General features: G+C 40.8%; 1 protein-coding gene across 3 annotated transcripts in view; it reads right to left on the minus strand.

Annotated features, from left to right (window-relative positions):
• Positions 1-2,668: 2,668 nt before the first annotated feature.
• HMMR (hyaluronan mediated motility receptor) overlaps positions 2,669-18,079 on the minus strand; it is a 29,177-nt gene continuing 13,766 nt past the window's right edge. For all 3 annotated transcript variants that reach the window (XM_026660880.2, XM_026660881.2, XM_026660883.2), the window contains 12 exons: positions 16,969-17,069; positions 15,056-15,130; positions 13,659-13,837; positions 12,778-12,926; positions 12,289-12,503; positions 10,465-10,581; positions 7,485-7,643; positions 5,846-5,998; positions 5,607-5,706; positions 5,095-5,271; positions 4,368-4,530; positions 2,669-3,826 (listed from right to left, as the gene is read on the minus strand). In XM_026660880.2, coding sequence (XP_026516665.1) covers positions 3,807-3,826; positions 4,368-4,530; positions 5,095-5,271; positions 5,607-5,706; positions 5,846-5,998; positions 7,485-7,643; positions 10,465-10,581; positions 12,289-12,503; positions 12,778-12,926; positions 13,659-13,837; positions 15,056-15,130; positions 16,969-17,069 — 1,608 coding nt within the window. In that variant the 3' untranslated portion in view covers positions 2,669-3,806. The remainder of the gene's footprint in view (positions 3,827-4,367; positions 4,531-5,094; positions 5,272-5,606; positions 5,707-5,845; positions 5,999-7,484; positions 7,644-10,464; positions 10,582-12,288; positions 12,504-12,777; positions 12,927-13,658; positions 13,838-15,055; positions 15,131-16,968; positions 17,070-18,079) is intronic.

The following is an 18,079-nucleotide window of genomic DNA, read 5'->3' on the forward strand; positions in this document are numbered from 1 at the left end:
GTATGACAGGGCTCAGGATGGAGGGAGCTTGCTGGCAGCAGCTGCCTCGACTTGCTAATCTACTTAAATAGGCAGTGTACTTAAGAATGGGGTCAGCATACTTAAAGGGGCAATGCGCGTCCTTCTCTCACAAAACACTGTGTGTCTGTCCCTCCCCCCCCACCCCCAACTGTGGGGGAGAGACCTAGACACACACAGAGTGTGTGTGTGTGTGTGTGGGGGGGGGTGTCTCTCTCTCTCTCTCTCTCTCTCATGAGGTCTCCATTCGTGCTGCCTTGTAGAGTGTGAGGCTACCTTAACAATGTGTTAACCCTTGAGGGCTCAGCTGAGTGTTAGTTCATCATTTAACAGTAAGGTATTCACGGAGAAATATCCCACCCTCTGACTTCACCACCTCAACCAAGCTTCACAATCATTGTGATGTACAGTATTAAATTGTTTATAACTTATACTTCATATACATATAGAATGTCTTTTGCCTGGCAAAAACGTTTCCCTGGAACCTAACCCCTGTATTTACATTAATTCTTATGGGGAAATTGGATTTGCTTAACATCATTTTGCTTAAAGTAGCATTTTTTAAGAACATAACTACAACATTAAGCAAGGAGTTACTGTATTGGAACACCTTTACCAGGCCTTGAAGTAGCTGAGAAAGAAAGATACAGGTACTGTACCTTTATTTCTCCAGCCATGAGGTTATGGTGTAAAAAAAGTCAGCACAAATCAAGCTATATTTTCCAGCTTTGCTGTTCCTTTGCTCCCTTTAGACTGTGAATACACATACACTTCCCCCCCCCCCACCCTTCTTCTCAGAAAGTAGTTAATGTCAAACAGCTCTCCTTCTAAAAACCTCTTATTACAGGGAATAAATCAAAGTCTTTATTTCAAAATGCTTTAACTATATGATTTAATGGTGATGTTACAATGGAAGTTGCCAACCATAACTTAACACAGAACTCCAGGCCACCCTGAACGGCTTGTTACAACAATTGACATTTAATAAACCCCTCCCCCCCCCTCCATTGTGGGTCTCACCTCCTTTCACAGCTCAGAGGTGTTCTAACACCCCCCACTCAGGTCTTAGACCTCTACAGTCACCCCTCTCAGAGCAGGAGCTTGCCTCCTCTCCCTTCACACATTTAGGCTGCAATTCCCCCTCCCAAAGTGTGATCACTTTAGGAAATCTGATGGTACTGACACACATGATCCTGTTATTGCCCAAGGGCTAATAGGGTTTACCAGTAACCAGCCAGACTTCAAACTGAAATATACTTAAAGACAAAAGCATTACAAAGAATGAAAACTGTCTGCACACACAGCTTACCAGATGTCACATCTTCTACATGAAGACCCTGGTAGGTCTGTCCAAAGTTTGTCAGTTCTTTGTTCTGAAAGAGCTTAAGCCCTGAATCTGTATTCGTCAGCCTTCCTTCCTAGGACCTCCTGAAAGTAGTAAACAAATCAGTGCCCCTTTCGGGGGTTGGGGTAGGGGGAAAGGATAGCCACAAAGCTTCAGGGGGCTGGGTATCTACTACAGCAAGCCAGGAACACAAAAGATATATACATCTCTTATTAATTCAAGGGTCTATGACTATTCCCACATATTCACAAATATGACATGCTTCAAAGATCTCACCTGTCACAAGCCATCCTTTTCAACATAGCAATCACATTGTGAAGTTATTCCCACCCCTTCATCTACCATTAAGCTCACAGAGTCAGCATAAATGGGTATACTAAAAAAACAAATCCTTAGTTTCATTCATCTGCACAGTACAGTTATTTGCAATCCTATCTGCTGTTAGTTTCAGTTTTACTTTCTCAACTGGGACAGCAAGTAGTATGTGTCTTTAAAGATGCTATTTGCCCAGATAGCACCATAGACAGAATGAATCATACACAAGCCAGATAAGGTAGGCTGTTTCAGACATCTCCCCCACCCCTCAATCATGTACATGACTATCCATAAACTGTGTAGTAACCTCAAGGACAGTGTACATAGAAGATAACATGTCATGTGTTCTACATGTATTATCACAGCACATGAGCGGCTATGTAATTTGCAGCCTGAAAGCTAGGATACCCTAGCCATTTCCAGCTGAAGTTGTACCTGCTGACATTTGAGATTGCAGTGGCTTGTATGAAGTCTAGTTTAGGAAGGGTGCATTTGCTCCCACACTAGATTTGTGCATTTGGGGCAAGACTCTCCTTTAGACACTTCCCCCCCCCCCCAAAAAAAAAAAAATAAAAAACCCAAACAAACCATCCCCACACCACAAACAGTGTTTCTTTGCTTTAGGGTAGGCTATACAAAAAGGTATTATCTTTCCCTGAGCTTCTCCCAGATCATAAAATTTTCAATATGAGATTGTGTTGTGTGAGGCAAGAGTCTTTTGAAGAGGTGAAATTTGTATAGAAAAAACAATAAGTTTGCCCCGGCTGACCCCACAAGCCCCTTGTGGAACATTTCACCTTATCTTGAATGGAGTATGTAACTTAGCATTCTAGTCTCCAATAACCCTTACAGTCATACAGGTACAGTCAGTAATAGAAGGCATAGCTAGCTTAAGGGGGGGAGGGAGTGGAGGAGGTGAAGGAGAAGAGAGAGAGACAGACAGAAAATCTTGTCAGAAATTAAAAAAAAAGTGTTAGATTATTTCTTTGGTGCCTTTAATGTTTATTTTGCTTACTGTCTTAGTTAGTGAAGAAGTGGGCCACTTAAGACTAAGATTTAGGACTTGAGACAGATTCACTAAAACCATTTTTATTCATCCAAAAAACACCTTATACATATTTACCAGTATAACATTTTAACAAGCACGTGGATTGTCTTTCCATACTGCCAGTGTCTAAACCTTATATAACGAAAACCCTACTTATGCAGTGAACATCTTCCATCCAATGAAGACCGGCTTCCTTGTTTTTCCAGGTGTTGACTTTGTGCAAAGAGCTAGATAAAGTGAAGTGTTAGCTGTATAAGAGCCCAGTGAGTTTAGCATTCGTTAAAGGTCACTGACATACCTGGAAATGGAAGCCTATCAGGATGTAGGAGCACAGGCAGTCACAAAAATTCTCAGTCTGTGCGTGTCAATCCTGACCAGAGACTTCTGTTTTAGTCACTAACCTCCAAGACTGTCAGTTAGAATGTCAACTGTGGTTTAGGTGGCCTGGACTCTCCCAGGAACTGGCCAGAGATCAACTTTGCAACCTGGATTTCACATCTATTCTGTGGTTTAGGGAATGACATGTGAAACAGCCAACATAAATGACTGGTCTCACAAAATGCTCCTTCCATCAGTAAGCACACGTGAACAAAGTGAAAGAGTTTAGCCTAATGTACAAGAATCATGTGCAGTCAACCCAAAGTAAAAAACTTTATTTCTTGAATTAAAATTAAATACTTGTTAATTTGTTGAATTTGTTACCCGTTGTATTAAATGGCCCTAGAGATGGACAGATTTTAAATCTGCTTTTGGTATTCTGTTCTCTTCAATTTAGACAGTTTAGACACAGTAGGAAGTGACATGCCAAATATTTCCCTGGGTCCCAGTGTGAAGCAGGCTTTGACCAGAGAACCTTTCCAGTGCACAGCCATCCATTGCCCGCTGGGTAATAGGTTATAAACCTAGCATTGTTCTTTAAAAATATTTAAGAAAGCCTTTCCCTTAAGGGCTCTTACTAGACCCATCATTGTGCAACCTTGATCCTTGATTTTATAATGAACATATAGTCCCTTGAATCTTCAATGCAGCATTTAGCTTTTCCCAGCAAGTTAACAGGATCCTCTTGAATCCAAGAACAGGTCAGCACTTGTTCCTGTTGCCTGCAATAGAAAAGCTGCTGTGAGCTTCTTGTAAATGTTTCTACTACTGTAGAAAAACAATAACTCAAAGTTCACATATTACCCAAGACATTATTAATTCCTGCTACTAAGTTACGGTTCTGCATTTCCCCATATGGAATGAGTAGTTTATATAACGTGAAGTCTTGTTTTGACTATATTTGAGGGATAATTGCAGGAAAGTGTGGACACTTACACATGATCTGAACCATTGATACTCAGACCTCAGTGATTCAGGAGCCACATTAGCGATCAATGTTACCCAAACAAGCCACAGTAGTGTGAATTCATTGTTTCATTTACTATTTTATATTATATATATATATATATATATATATAAAAAAATTCTCACAAAATACTGAGTCAGACATTTTTCTATCAACTACAATTGGTTAACATAGTAAAAGCATCCTGATTGGTTAATAATTAAAATCAGTGTTTTAATATGTGCTGAAAGAGCCACAGAAGACCCATGTGAGCCTCAATTTGAGTATCACTCACCTGATTTAACATCCACACTTACCTTCTTTTAAAGGAGTTTTGGGAGCAACATTTTCCTTGCTGTCATGTTGAAAAGCTTTAGAAGAATCAAAGCGCCTGATGCCCTGAATTTCATTCAGTTGCTCCTGAAGCTCTCTCTGTGCTTGTTTTTCCTTAGCTACCTGAGCACGCAGTTTTGAAACCTCCTGAAGTAGGAAACCAACACTTTAGTACAATTCTGAGGTCACCACATTATGAAGGAAGCAGTCATGAGTCAGTTATGTTAAGCTATTTTAAAGAAGGCTAGCCAAGAGAAGTCTGTAAAAACTGAAAGACAAAAGATTTTTGGATGGCTGGAAACTTTATTATTTATACCTGACTCAAGAGCATAGCATTCTGGAAGTCTATTAGTGTCTCATAGCACCACCAATATCCCCTGCTTTCTTCGCAAGGCTCTGGCCAGTGTGGCAATATGGATCTTGGGATCCATTTCCATTAGGTTTAGCAAGAGGTCAAGCAGAGACATTTGTCCTCTCACAGCTATTATCTGGTTTGTCAAACATTAAACACTAGCCCAGATGCAGATACCTGGAGCCAAAGCAGCTCATTCCAACTCCAGGCTAGAGAGAATTGTCCCAGATTATTTCAGTATTAAACTCTGAATAAGTTCAGATGTTTAGTGTCAGCATCTAGATAGTTTATCTAGAACTAGGATGATGTTGCTTAGTGGCTGGACATGATACATGCATTAGACATGTCAGTTGACAAACCTGTTTGAGCTGGGCATTCTCATCTTTCAGCTTCATAACATGTTTGATTTTCTGCCTCTGATTCTGATGGCCCAGTAGCTTAGCATATGCATCACTTAATTTGTTCAGCTCTTCCTGGGCTGCACCATGTTCGTTCGTGAGAGCATTCTTCTCTGCCTCAAATGCATCTAGTTGTTGCTGAAAGAGAGTTTGAGGAAGAGATCTTTCAGGTAAGGGAACATGAGCTATCACTGCCTATTCCTTTAAGAAGAATAGCCATGCCCCCAACACTTCTGTTAATAGTTCCTCTTAAACCCTAAACTTAACAAGAAACTGGTGATAACCAGCTAATATCCTTTCCCAAATTGGGACACTGGAAGTCATATGTAAGAGTGAAGGGGGATGGGGGAAAATTAGTGGCATAGTAATATCTTCCAAGTTAACTCCAACTCTTAATAGTTGAGTGTTGACCCACTGGTGATGAACCTTAAGTTTCTAGATGCTGCTTAAAAGTGTTTAGCACAGAGACTAACCTGAAAAGGCTTAGTTTTGTTGTGCAAGTCTTCATAGAGAGCACGCCAGGTTTGTATCTCTTCTTGGAAGCCAGCAGACACCTTTTCATCTATAGTTTTCCTGAACAGAAACACACAAGCAGTTTGTTTAAATTTAAGACTTTTAAACAGCATGCGTTTGCAAAGGAAGCTTTTAAAAGCCACTTAGTCTAGTCTTAGATGTATTCCCATTACTAAGCCAGTCAGAGATCTGGAGTCACCTTGATCTTTCAACTTCAAGCTGTTTCTTGAAGTCTTCGGTTTGCTCTTCCAGTTTTGTCTGAAGTTTAGTTATCTGTGCAATGCAGGATTCCTTGGTTCTCCTTATTTCTGCTTCTTTTAGCGCTAGCTTTGTCTGGGCATCTAGAAGCATCCTAGGGAAGCGAAAAGTTAAAAAAACAACAACTGTTACTTCATGAAATATTTGGAGTTTCAGATTTAATCAGCAGTAAGCAAAGCTTGCAGCATTCCAGCTACTATACTTACAGAAAGAATGGTTAGACTGAAATAGCAAGGTTTGCACTGGCAGTGTTGCATAAGGCAGCCAACGGAGAGATAATAAGGGGCTATCAGATTAAGCGTACAATATTTGTAATGTTTCAGTAGTTCAGGCAGTATAACTTTCTGTGCAAGGAAAGCTTCTGTAAAGCCTATTGATCTGTCCAATGAGGACTGTTTTAGCACATTAAGTTAATTCAAGGTATTTGTGTCTTATTCCAGTAGTTGTCGGACACAAACAGGGACACAACTTGGGGTGTATCTATTAATGGATTACCCACTCAAGCTACTTGAAGGAGGGATACGTCTCATGCCGACAGACCTGCAAAGCTAAACTAAACTAGTGTAACTGAACAGTTTATGTAAGCAGTAGAAGCTTAGACTTCTGAATGAGAAGAGCTCCTAAATACATCCAGCAGGAATTACTCACTTTTGTTTCCTTAAATATTTCAAGGTGGTGTGAACTTGAAAGTGTTTTAATGAAGTTATTTGTAAGATTCTAAACTGAAGAGTTAGTGATTTCTGTGAGTTACTATTTAGCCAAGCTACAAACTTCACTGTACACAGAGCTGGAAATAAAAAAAATAAAAAAAAAAAAAAACACACCCCAAACACACCAGTTTGGATGTCAAGAGGCCAACTGCTCTTTTATAATCTTACCAAAGGCTTTTAAAAATGCTACATCATTCACTGGTAAGCCTTTGGTTTACTAGACATATCCTGTTGTAGTCAAATACTGGAGATAAAGGTTAAATAAATAAAGTGAACTTGTGACAGTTTCAAGACAATTAAATACCACTGTAGTGTATCTTGAGGTCCCAGATTAAAGAGCAAGAGAAAGTTGGGTAGCACAGATTAGTCACAAATATTTGACCCGGATGGACTTTAAGGCAGGCATCTTGAGTAACAAACCCCAAAACTGCAGAATTAGAGCTGGGAGATTTAGGTCACGCAAGGCATTTGGAGAAGTAGTAAGTAGGGGTAGAAAGAGAGAAGACTGGAAGTTCCCTTTTCTGTGTAGCCAATAGCAGGAAGCTTTTGGGTGGCAAGCATTTACATACAATGTAATAAATTGATAGTCCATTAACCAAGTTATGATGAGGGATTTTAAGTGTCACTAGGAGACCAGGTATTGTAGTTAGCTATCTAACTGAATTGAGTCACCTCCTAACCTGCATTGCATATACTAGTGGATGTTGCACAGCAACCTTTCAATGCCCTGCAGCTGAAGGTCTATTCCTCCAACAATGAGAAACAGTTCATAACACTAGTTGTACTGGAGAAATATTCCATATGGTCTGGCCATAGCCATGTCAGAGGTGCCCCCCCAACCACTTTAAGGAATATCAGATGGTCCATTACCTTGCATATTCCTCTTTTGCCTTGTCTTTAGCATGTTCCAGCTCCTGGAGTTGCTGTTGTGTATCCTGGCCTGCTTTTCTCAGCTCAGCTACTTTCTCCTGTAGAGAAGAATTGTCCAGTCGGAGACATGCCATTTCTTCAGTCATAGATACCTTGTAACTAGAAGGAAAAGTTTTAGCATCTGTTACTTAAATGATAATCTTCATTTTGCAGTGTTCAGGCCTTTTGAAGACAGTAACAATCGACCATAAGTTTGATGCAAGTTGTATTGGAGATCCCATCACAGAATCATAGTAATGTAGAGCCAGGTGCTTCAAGTGGTCTAGTCAATACTTCCTCCCTATGCTGAGGCAGAATTTCAAGACCATCCGTGAAAGGTATGTGTCTAATCTGTTATTAGAGACCTCCAATGACAGGGACTCCACAGCCTCCTGTTTCAGTGCTTAACTATCCTTATGTAGTTATAACTTTTTCCTGTTATCTAACCTAAGTCTCTCTTGCTCCAGATTAAGCAGATTGTTTCTTGTCCTAATGTCAGTGGATTGGAGAACGATTCATCACTTTATGACAGCCCTTAACATATCATAGAATATCAGGGTTGGAAGGGACCTCAGGAGGTCATCTAGTCCAACCCCCTGCTCAAAGCAGGACCTATCCCCAACTAAGTCATCCCAGCCAGGGCTTTGTCAAGCCTGACCTTAAAAACCTCCAAGGAAGGAGATTCCACCACCTCCCTAGGTAACCCATTCCAGTGCTTCACCACCCTCCTAGTGAAAAAGTTTTCCCCTAATATCCAACCTAAACCTCCCCCACTGCAACTTGAGACCATTACTCCTTGTTCTGCTATCTGGTACCACTGAGAACAGTCTAGATCCATCCTCTTTAGAACCCCTTTCAGGTAGTTGAAAGCAGTCATCAAATCCCCCCTCATTCTTCTCTGCTGCAGACTAAATAATCCCAGTTCCCTCAGCCTCTCCTCATAAATTATGTGCTCCAGCCCCCTAATCGTTTTTGTTGCCCTCTGCTGGACTCTTTCCCATTTTTCCACATTCTTCTTGTAGTGTGGGGCCCCAAACTGGACACAGTACTCCAGATGAGGCCTCACCAATGTCGAGTAGAGGGGAATGATCACGTCCCTCCATCTGCTGGCAATGCCCCTACTTCTACAGCCCAAAATGCCGTTAGCCTTCTTGGCAACAAGGGCACACTGTTGACTCATATCCCGCTTCTCGTCCACTATAACCCCTAGAATTGCTTCCTAGGGATTCGGTCCCTAATCTTTAACAGTGAATGGGATTCTTCCGGCCTAAGTGCAGGACTCTGCACTTGTCCTTGTTGAACCTCATCAGGTTTATTTTGGCCCAATCCTCTAATTTGTCTAGGTCCCTCTGTATCCTATCCCTACCCTCCAGCGTATCTACCACTCCTTCCAGTTTAGTGTCATCTGCAAACTTGCTGAGAGTGCAGTCCATGCCATCCTCCAGATCATTATGAGATTGTTTATCAGGTTCTCCCTCAGCCTTCTCTTCTAGGCTACAGAAGATTTAAAACAAAACAAAAAAAGCCATACCTTTCCTAATAGGTCAGGTGTTTTAAATCTTTTATCATTTGTTGCAGTCCTTTCATATTTGTCCACATATTTCCTAATGTGTGGTGCACAGAATTGGAAACGGACTCCAGCTAAGGTCTCATCAGCACTTAGTAGAGTGGGACAGTTATCTCCCACGTCTTACATATAACACTGTGAATACATCCCAGAATGACATTGTTGACTCGTATTTCGTTTGTGATCCACTATAGCCCCAAATCTTTTTCTGCAGTATTACTGCCTAGCTAGTTCCCCCCCCACACCCATCTTTGTTGTGCATTGATTTTTCCTTTCCAAGTGTAGTACTTTGCACTTATCTTTATTGAATTGCATCTTGTTGAATTCAGACCAATTCTCAATTTGTCAAGGTTGTTTTGAATTCTAATCCTGTCCTCCAAAGTGTTTGCAACCCCTCCCAGCGTGGTACCATCTGCAAGTTTTATAACCATACTCCAAGTCATTGATGGCACATCAAATATAGTATACAGATACCTACTAGAGTGCACAAATTATAAGCAGCATCTACAGTCCTGTTGAAATTGTACCAAAACTTCAAGTTTCAATTAGTACAGATGACCAAATACAAAAAAACCTCTCCATTTCTGTCAGAAGTCACTAAGGGGTCATACAGAACTCTCTGAATGCCCTTTTGTATAGCAAACAGTTACATAAAGTCAGATTGACGTAATTACTCACATTGTTTTAAAAGTTAGGAAAGTACTGGCAGACAAGCAGAGTGTTTTTGCTATTTCTGTATCCTCTGCCAGTTTTAAGAGTTTAAAAGTACAAGATTACCAGTTCAGTTTTAAAATACTTTGCAACATCATGTGTAGTTTCCAGTGATTAAAGCAACAGTATCCCTAAATCGGAGAACAGCCTGTGATCAGAAATTTAACTGTCATAATATTCATCTGGATCTTAACAGAAAGTTAAGCTGCACTTGCCAATGCACATAATCCTAATGTAGTTTTGTTTTCAGGAATGGGAATATCATTTGGAAAGAGTGTTCCACTAACATTAATAGTGTTGGGTTACAAGTGTATGGCACATATCACGTACACAAGAAGTTGAAAGATTTAAATGCCCATATAGGTGCTGACTCCATGGGTGCTCCAGGGCTAGAACATCCACCGAGAGGGGGAGGAGAAGAAATGGGAGAAGGGATAAGAGAAGAGAGAAGAGAGGTAAAAGCAGGTGCTCAGCACCCATCGGTCACCCGCCAATCATCTGTTTGGCAGCAGGTAGGAGGCACAGGGTGGGGGGGGGGGGGAGGAAAGAGAGCAGGAAGAAAACCAACCAGGAAGAAAAAAAAAAAAAAAAAAAAGTGAAAGTCAGCCTGTGAAAGCCCACTTCTCTGTATCTCCCTCCAGCATCTAGAGGGAATTTGCATACCTTTCAAATTCAGCAACACTTTCTCCAAGTTTACGTAGCGTGTTGCTGTGCTCTTCTTGCAGCTGAACAATGGCTTTACTGTGTGTTTCATTGGTTCTCTCCAACTCAGCATTCTTCCTGAAAATAGATTTTAATATTCCATTCTTGAGTCCAAATCTTGGCATTGGTCTAGGACAAACAGCAGTGGTTGTACTGGCCATGACAGACTTGCTCTATCAGCTTCCTGTTACCTCTGATCCAAACCAGTATATTTCTTTCCTCAATACCACTTTCAAGAGTCTGCCTAGCAGGTTTGATTTTACATCATTTCCTTTCCCCAGTGCTTTAATTTCAGTGGTCTGTGTAGGATGGGATTTTTACCATGGAAGTAGAAGGAATTTGAGTTCAGGAAGAAGAGCTGCAAGTAAGGTACTTAGTTCAATTAATCTCAACTCTGAGATTAAACGGTTTCTCTTTCCTGGTCCTCACAGCACGTCTCCTCGGGCTAGTTTAATTTCTCCAGAACCCCAAAGTCAAGGTTATCCAGTTGGGCTAGAGTATTCTAGATTTTATCTTCATATGGAAGAGAAATAGCTCTCTTTAGAGCTAGCAAGTCTAATAAGAGAGCTTAAAATAGAGTACATTTGTGCACAACACCTTGCTTTATGTACTTTTTCATTATCCTGAATCAGTAAACTGTCTAGCAGTTCATAAAGTACATTAGACACCCTAATGCTGGATACAAAATAAAAATAAGTAATTGATTTAACACCTTTTCTACAAAGTTAGCTGCTGTTCAACCAGTGTTTTTAAGCTAACACTTCAGTCCTTAGTTACTGAGCAACTTGGTGTTCTTATACTAAGGCCCTACCAAATTCATGGTCCATTTTGGTCAATTTCAGAGTCATAGGATTTTACAAATAGCTGAATCCATGAAATTTTACTATTTAAATCTAAAATGTCAGTGTTGTAATTGTAGGGATCCTGACCCAAAAAGGAGTTGTGGGGGGTGGGGTCACAATGTTCTTGCAGGGGTGTGTGTGGTACTGCTACCAGCAGTGGTGCTGCCTTCAGAGCTGGGCAACTGGAGAGCAGTGGCTGCTGGTCAGGAAACTAGCTCTGAAGGCTGAGTTGCTGCCAGCAACAGCACAGCTTCTGCCTGCAGAGCTGGGCCCTCAGTCAGCAGCTACCACTCTGTGGCCGCCCAGCTCTGAAGGCAGCACAGAAGTAAGGGTGGCAATACCACGATTCCCACCCCTTGCGACACCCTGCAACTCCCTTTTGGGTCAGGACTGACAATTTGAGAAACGTTGGTATCCCCTGAATCTGTACAGTATCGGGTAAAAACACACAAAATAGACCAGATTTCACAGTCCGTGACACATTTTTCATGGCCATGGATTTGGTAGGGCCTTATTTATAACAGATAGGATTGAGTTGCTAAAATTTAAGAGCTGCTTTTTGAAGATACTGGATTAGATCCGACTGCTATAGAAAAATGAGCTGATGGCCACAGGTCAATTTAGTCCTGTGTATTCTAGCTGAGAATTTTTTTAACTGAACCTGGGATTGGCATCTGTACAGGTCTGTCGCATCTTAAGTGCATTTAACATGTGCGATTTCAGCTTTACACGGTCGGCAAAAACAAAACGAGAAAAACAACAATTTAAATACTGTTTCTGAAGTGCGGGCAATTTCGCCTGCCATTACACTCAATGAAATTTTGACTATGCGCGATTTTCGCTTTAGGCGCTGACTGTGGAACGTAACCCCAGCGTAAGATGAGACAGACCTGTATTTCCAAATTCATTAGAAGCAACAGGTAGAGTTACTCTTTTCACAAACCCTTTCAGCTTTGCTTCCATCTGTGCTAGCTCTTCAGCTCTGGACTTGTTCTCTTGTTCCAAGTGCTTTACCAACTTATCAGCCTTTTCTTCCTTAATATGCAGTTTATCCAACTCATCCATTGCTTCTTCTAGTTCTTCCTCCAAAAGGAGCCTCTCATTTGTCATCTCCTCTTGAAACTCTAGCAGCTTTTGCTGAATGGAAGTGAAAAGTTCCTGCAGGTACAGACAGCACAAATACATAGCTATTAGTACAAAGGAGTTTTTGTTTAAGTTTACACAGTAATCTTAATTTTCATGAAGAAGAGTAAGGGCTTGTCTACATGAGGTTGACTAGCTAATAGCTATTCTACTATAGCTATGTCAGTCAGTTTCCTCTGTGTAAACAAGCCCTTATCCATCAATACATTCACAATGGGTTTGATCTAAACCAGAGCAAGAATTCAACAGCATTTGCTAGGAGAGTAGATAAAGTCTGTATTTTGTTTACCTTCTCTTGTTGCAGCTGAGAATATATCTCCTCCTGTTTATGCTGAAGTTTTTGGTGTTCTTGCTCCTCTAGGAGGAGTCTCTTTTTCAAGCTTTCTATTTCAGCATTCATACTTTGCTCTTTTTCTCTGTTCTCAGTTAAGAGTTTCTCTATGGAAGAGAAAGATGCCAATATAAGAACGCTTTGAGGACAGAATAATTAAGAGCTTTGCTCTACAGTACACTGTGGTGCCTTTTTTTTTTTTTTTAAAGTAGACTTTCCCCCAACTTGGTGAGCTGCTGAGTTTATCATATGAACATTCTTCCATCCTAGGTGACAAGAGCACCATTAAGACTTTATCTCTCTTAGCATCAAAGAAAATGGGGCCGTGCTTCCTCCTACCGTCTCCCAGAACAACTGCTGGGATTACAGAGGGGTGTGCAGAGATGAGAGTCACTTAGTGGAGTCTAGAGCCAGAAGATATCATGGTATGCAGCAGTGAATTGTGACAATGCAATGCTGCACTGCTGCCTGGAGAATGGCTTACACCCTATCAGTCACCATATCAGAATATGGAACTAGAACCAAGTGATTTTTCAAGTTGAATCATACTTACTCTGGAAATTCCACAGTGTAAGCTAACTGGTTCAGACAGCTCCCCATTCCCACTTCACCCAGCAGCAGATGGAGAGGAGGGGGAAATTTTTAGTATTTGTTAGTAACAATACTTCTGACTATAATCTGGGCTAATAATAGGTAAAGAAGCAGCTCAGTATAACTACATACCACAGTTTTGACTTGGGACACGCTAACCTACATTTCAACAGAACGTTACATAAGGTCTAAATGAAATCAGTTTGGACATGGGTCCAGAGACTCAGCCCACAGGCTATAACAATTACCTTTTTCTTGTTCAAGCAACTGACACCTTTCATTAAGCTCTTTGATTAGTTTAGATAGTTGTTCTTCTTTTGTTGTAAAACAATCTTTCAAGGCCATAATGTCCTGGTCCTTTTGTGCCAGTATCTTCTCCATATGGACAAGATCTAGTTTGTACTTCTCTATCTGTTCTGCAACGCCACTAAGAAAAAAAAAAAAATCCAGATGTGTCAGCATTACATTTTGCTTAATTTTACATGTGTCACAATTTGCACCAACATAATCCTGTGTAACATTAAGATCCCAAGTACCTAAACAGGACTTGGGAAAGATTCATTTCTAGATGGAAGAGCTCAGGACAAGATCTATATTAATGTGCAATTATAGAGATCAGGTCTTTATAGTTCGCTTTTAATGCAGCTTCCACTTTGAGAGTTAACTTGTATTGAAGATTACTTGTGTTAACTAAGACTCAGATCATTCCTCCTATGGAAAATATTCATGAAGAATCCTATGAAATTCTCTCCATTGAGTGCCCCCCCCCACCCCCCAGCCTCTTGGACTTGTCCCTTCTCCAGAGAGAAGTGGAAATCAGTCTCAGATTTATGCAGGAACTGCACAGATCCAAGAAAATCACAATGTCTGACTCACTGCATGAAGATACAAGGCTCTGCTTAAGGGCCCCTCTCTATCTCTCTCTGCCCCTTTAAGGAGCAGAGAGGATCCCCAACAAAGAAAGGGGTACAGAATTTACTGCAGCCCAATTCCACACTAATTGTACACATGCCTTCTCTATATTGGGATCTGCAATACACTTAGTTGTCCCATTGATCTTGGAAAGCATCTGTATTGAAGGGTATTGTTTACACAGCCGATGGTAAAGCACTGCCGTGGCAGCACTTTAAAATGGTTGTGTAGTTGCACTGGGAGAAAGCTCTCAGCGCTGTAATAAAACTATTGTAGTTCTGCCAGGGGAATAGCTCCTAGTGCTGTAACACTGTTTACACTGCCACTTTACAGCACTGAAATTTGCATTGCTGGGGGGGGGGGGGGGTGTTTTTTCACACCCCTGAGCGAAGAAAGTTTCAGCACTGTAAGTGGCAGTGTAGACAAGACCTAAGAGGGAAAAATCCAGCATAAAACCTCTGCATAAGTAGTGTTGACTAGACTTTTTTTATATGGAAGTAGCTTTCTATGATACTATGGAGAGGTGAAGCCTTGTTCAACTACCAAGAGTCAAGCTAGTTTGAAGGTTTTAAATCTCAGAAATGGACTAGAGATTTCACCCCCTCCCATATAAAGGGAAGAGTCATAATACTGATGTTTGTACAATTCAAATTAGAAATACTACTAAAGCTTGATCAAGCCCCTACAACTAAAGCTTAAGTAACACTTGATTTGTCAAATAGAAACTTGTTACCTGAGTTCTGTAATATATTCCAAGAGTTTCTCAGTGTCAGACTTTTCTTCAACCTTGTCTCTCTCAGTAGCAGTTCTAAAAATAAGAAATTTAGATGCTGCACTTAACATGACAGTTCTAAAGCCAGATACTCAAGAAGAGCAGCACAGAGCCAGAGGTTAATAAGTAGCTGCCTGAAGACAACTAACAGAAATTCTGCATTCATCTGTGGATTGCTAGTATTAACGCCTCTAATCATGAACCAGAAGACACCTAGATGACAAGTAATTCAGTACCACACAATATGAAATTAAGGCAAGTTTCTTCATGAATGTGTTAGAGTTGCATTTCAGTAGATTTTGCATTGTCAGTTTCAAATACTGAATGTTCAGCCATTCATATGTACATGGGAAGCAAACAAACAAACTTTAAGGAGAGCTTATGCTAACTCACAGAATGTTAATTCAATCTCTTCCATACCCAGCCTAGGGGCTCTCTATCCTACAGTCTGGGAAGGAGGTGGCATGAGATCCTGCCCAGTCAGTAACTGCTGCTTCTGGTAGCAGTGAGAACATGGTATTCCTTCCTTCCTTGGTAGTCCATTGGATTCGATGATGACAAAAAAGGAAGGAAGGGGGATGTTTGATGAACATGGTATTAGGGATCTGAAAAAATCAAGTAGATTTTTCTGCCTACCTATGATCTTCATGATTAGGGACATAAGTTGGGAAATGCTGCATCTAGCCACCAGTTGTACAACAAACAGGTAGCCTTCTTCAAAAGTCAACGTATTAATGTCTCCCATGACTAGTTGTATTCCGCAGGAACTATTAGCTCTAAGTTTACCAGTAGAATCACCAACAGTTTCATGAATTTTACTTTTATTATCAAACTCAAAGTGCAATGTTAGCTCAGGCATTTGACTACTGAGACATTGAAAAGTGTATAAAACATATTTTAGCGTAATGAGGATTCCGTTCTCCTTCGCACATGCTTGAGCACAGGGTGGTATGGGTCATACTTGAGATCCATTTTGAAATGTGCACTGATGTAGAAAAGCAGTGGCCTGCACAGTGAGGTGAAGTACACTGGTTGTTAACTTCTACCCTGAAACCAATCGAGGTGATGGCTGGGGCCTGCCTCTCTGCCCTTATGATACACCACCTCAAGCTGAGGCACTTGATTTGCAGGCTTTATGTAAAACAAAGTTGGCTTCTAGAAAGACATTCTCCACAACTGGTATTAGAGCAAGTTGGAGAGGAATAGCTGGACCTTGAGGTCAGAAATTCTCAACACCCGTGAGGGAGACAAGTGTCGTTCCCCCATTTTTTAGTTGGAGAATGGAGGCATAAGTTTCACTGAAGAGCCTATGACTGGGCCAGGAACTGAATCCAGCTAGCTTGAGTCCTAGTCTAGTGCCTTATCCTCTAAACTAGCCTTCTTACCATATTATACATGCTAGCTCACCTGAACTATACTAATGTTGGTCAACTGGTTACCTACAGTACACCAATAGCTTGATTAGATAGAAAAAAAATTGAAATCTTGCAGGATGCAATACCTTCTTTTTGCTATGGAATGGAAGTCACCCAAGAGTGACAGATTTCAATTCCAGTCACAGCTGGAATACTAGAAGAGCTATTTGTCTTGCTACAAATAGACACTAAGGGGCAGTGTCATATACTAGGCACCTCTTACAACCCTATACAACAGGGCCTAAATCTGATTTGCAGGATCAGTTTGTATTGGTTTCCTCCTACACCAGATGCCAATCCACTGGCAAGCTTCTGTCAACTCCTTGTTTTCAGTACTTCTCTTCTCCTTAGCATCTGCTTACACTCATTTAGTTTGCCATATATTACACCCTTAGAGTTAAGTATAAGCAACAATGAAAGTTGGCAATTTATACCAGAGGTAATTCTTCTATTACTTACAGTTTTTCTTCCAGCTGTGCTACTTTTCCTTTGGACTGCACTAGATTCCTCTGGACTGCCTGCAACTTCATTTCCATGTCTTCTTGTTTAGCAAGGACATTCTTAAAACAAACATAAATCAGGAGTTAATAGCTATAGAAGTTTGATAAGCATAAAATACAGCCAGCAAGTTATATTCCTATTAGGCATTGTGGTGGGCTTATTTATCCAGGCTAGTTTGCCACCATAAATCAGAATTCACTATTGGTACAGCCCAGTGCAGTTGGAGTCAAATTACACTGGTTTACAATTTTTGAGAAGTCATCTGCTTCAGAGATAAAATGTGCTATTATGTATTTTGATGTACTGAATTCAAATATGACAATTAAAACAACTGATTGGCTACTGTTTCTAAGATATTTAAGTTTTTACATTTTATGTCTATGTATATTATGTAGATAGAGTTTTAATCAAATTGTAAACCTAGGTCTTTTCATGTGAGCAAAGCCCGCAGGTAAGTGGGGAACATGGAGACCTGGGAGATGGGTCGGAAACGAGAGGGAGTGTGGGCTATATTGGCAGAGAGAAAGGAGGGTCAGGACAAAACTGGGAGGAAAGATCAAACCAGTATCTTAGATGCCCATATACAAATGTGAGAAGTATGGGTAATAAGCAGGAAGAACTGGAAGTGCTAATAAATAAATACAGCTATGACATTGTTGGCATCACTGAAACTTGGTGGGATAATACACATGATTGGAATGTTGGTGTGGATGGATACAGCTTGCTCAGGAAGGATAGACAGGGGGAAAAGGGAGGAGGTGTTGCCTTATATATTAAAAATATACACACTTGGACTGAGGTAGAGATGGACATAGGAGATGGAAGTGTTGAGAGTCTCTGGGTTAGGCTAAAAGGGATAAAAAAACAAGGGTGATGTCATGCTAGGAGTCTACTACAGGCCACCTAACCAGGTGGAAGAGGTTTTTTTTAAACAACTAACAAAATCATCCAAAGCCCAAGATTTGGTGGTGATGGGGGACTTCAACTATCCGGATATATGTTGGGAAAATAACACAGTGGGGCACAGACTATCCAACAAATTCTTGGACTGCATTGCAGACAACTTTTT

Source organism: Terrapene carolina, unplaced genomic scaffold (genome assembly GCF_002925995.2).
Source record: "Terrapene carolina triunguis isolate 2854851 unplaced genomic scaffold, T_m_triunguis-2.0 Scaffold838, whole genome shotgun sequence".
Classification (NCBI taxonomy): Eukaryota; Metazoa; Chordata; order Testudines; family Emydidae; genus Terrapene; species Terrapene triunguis.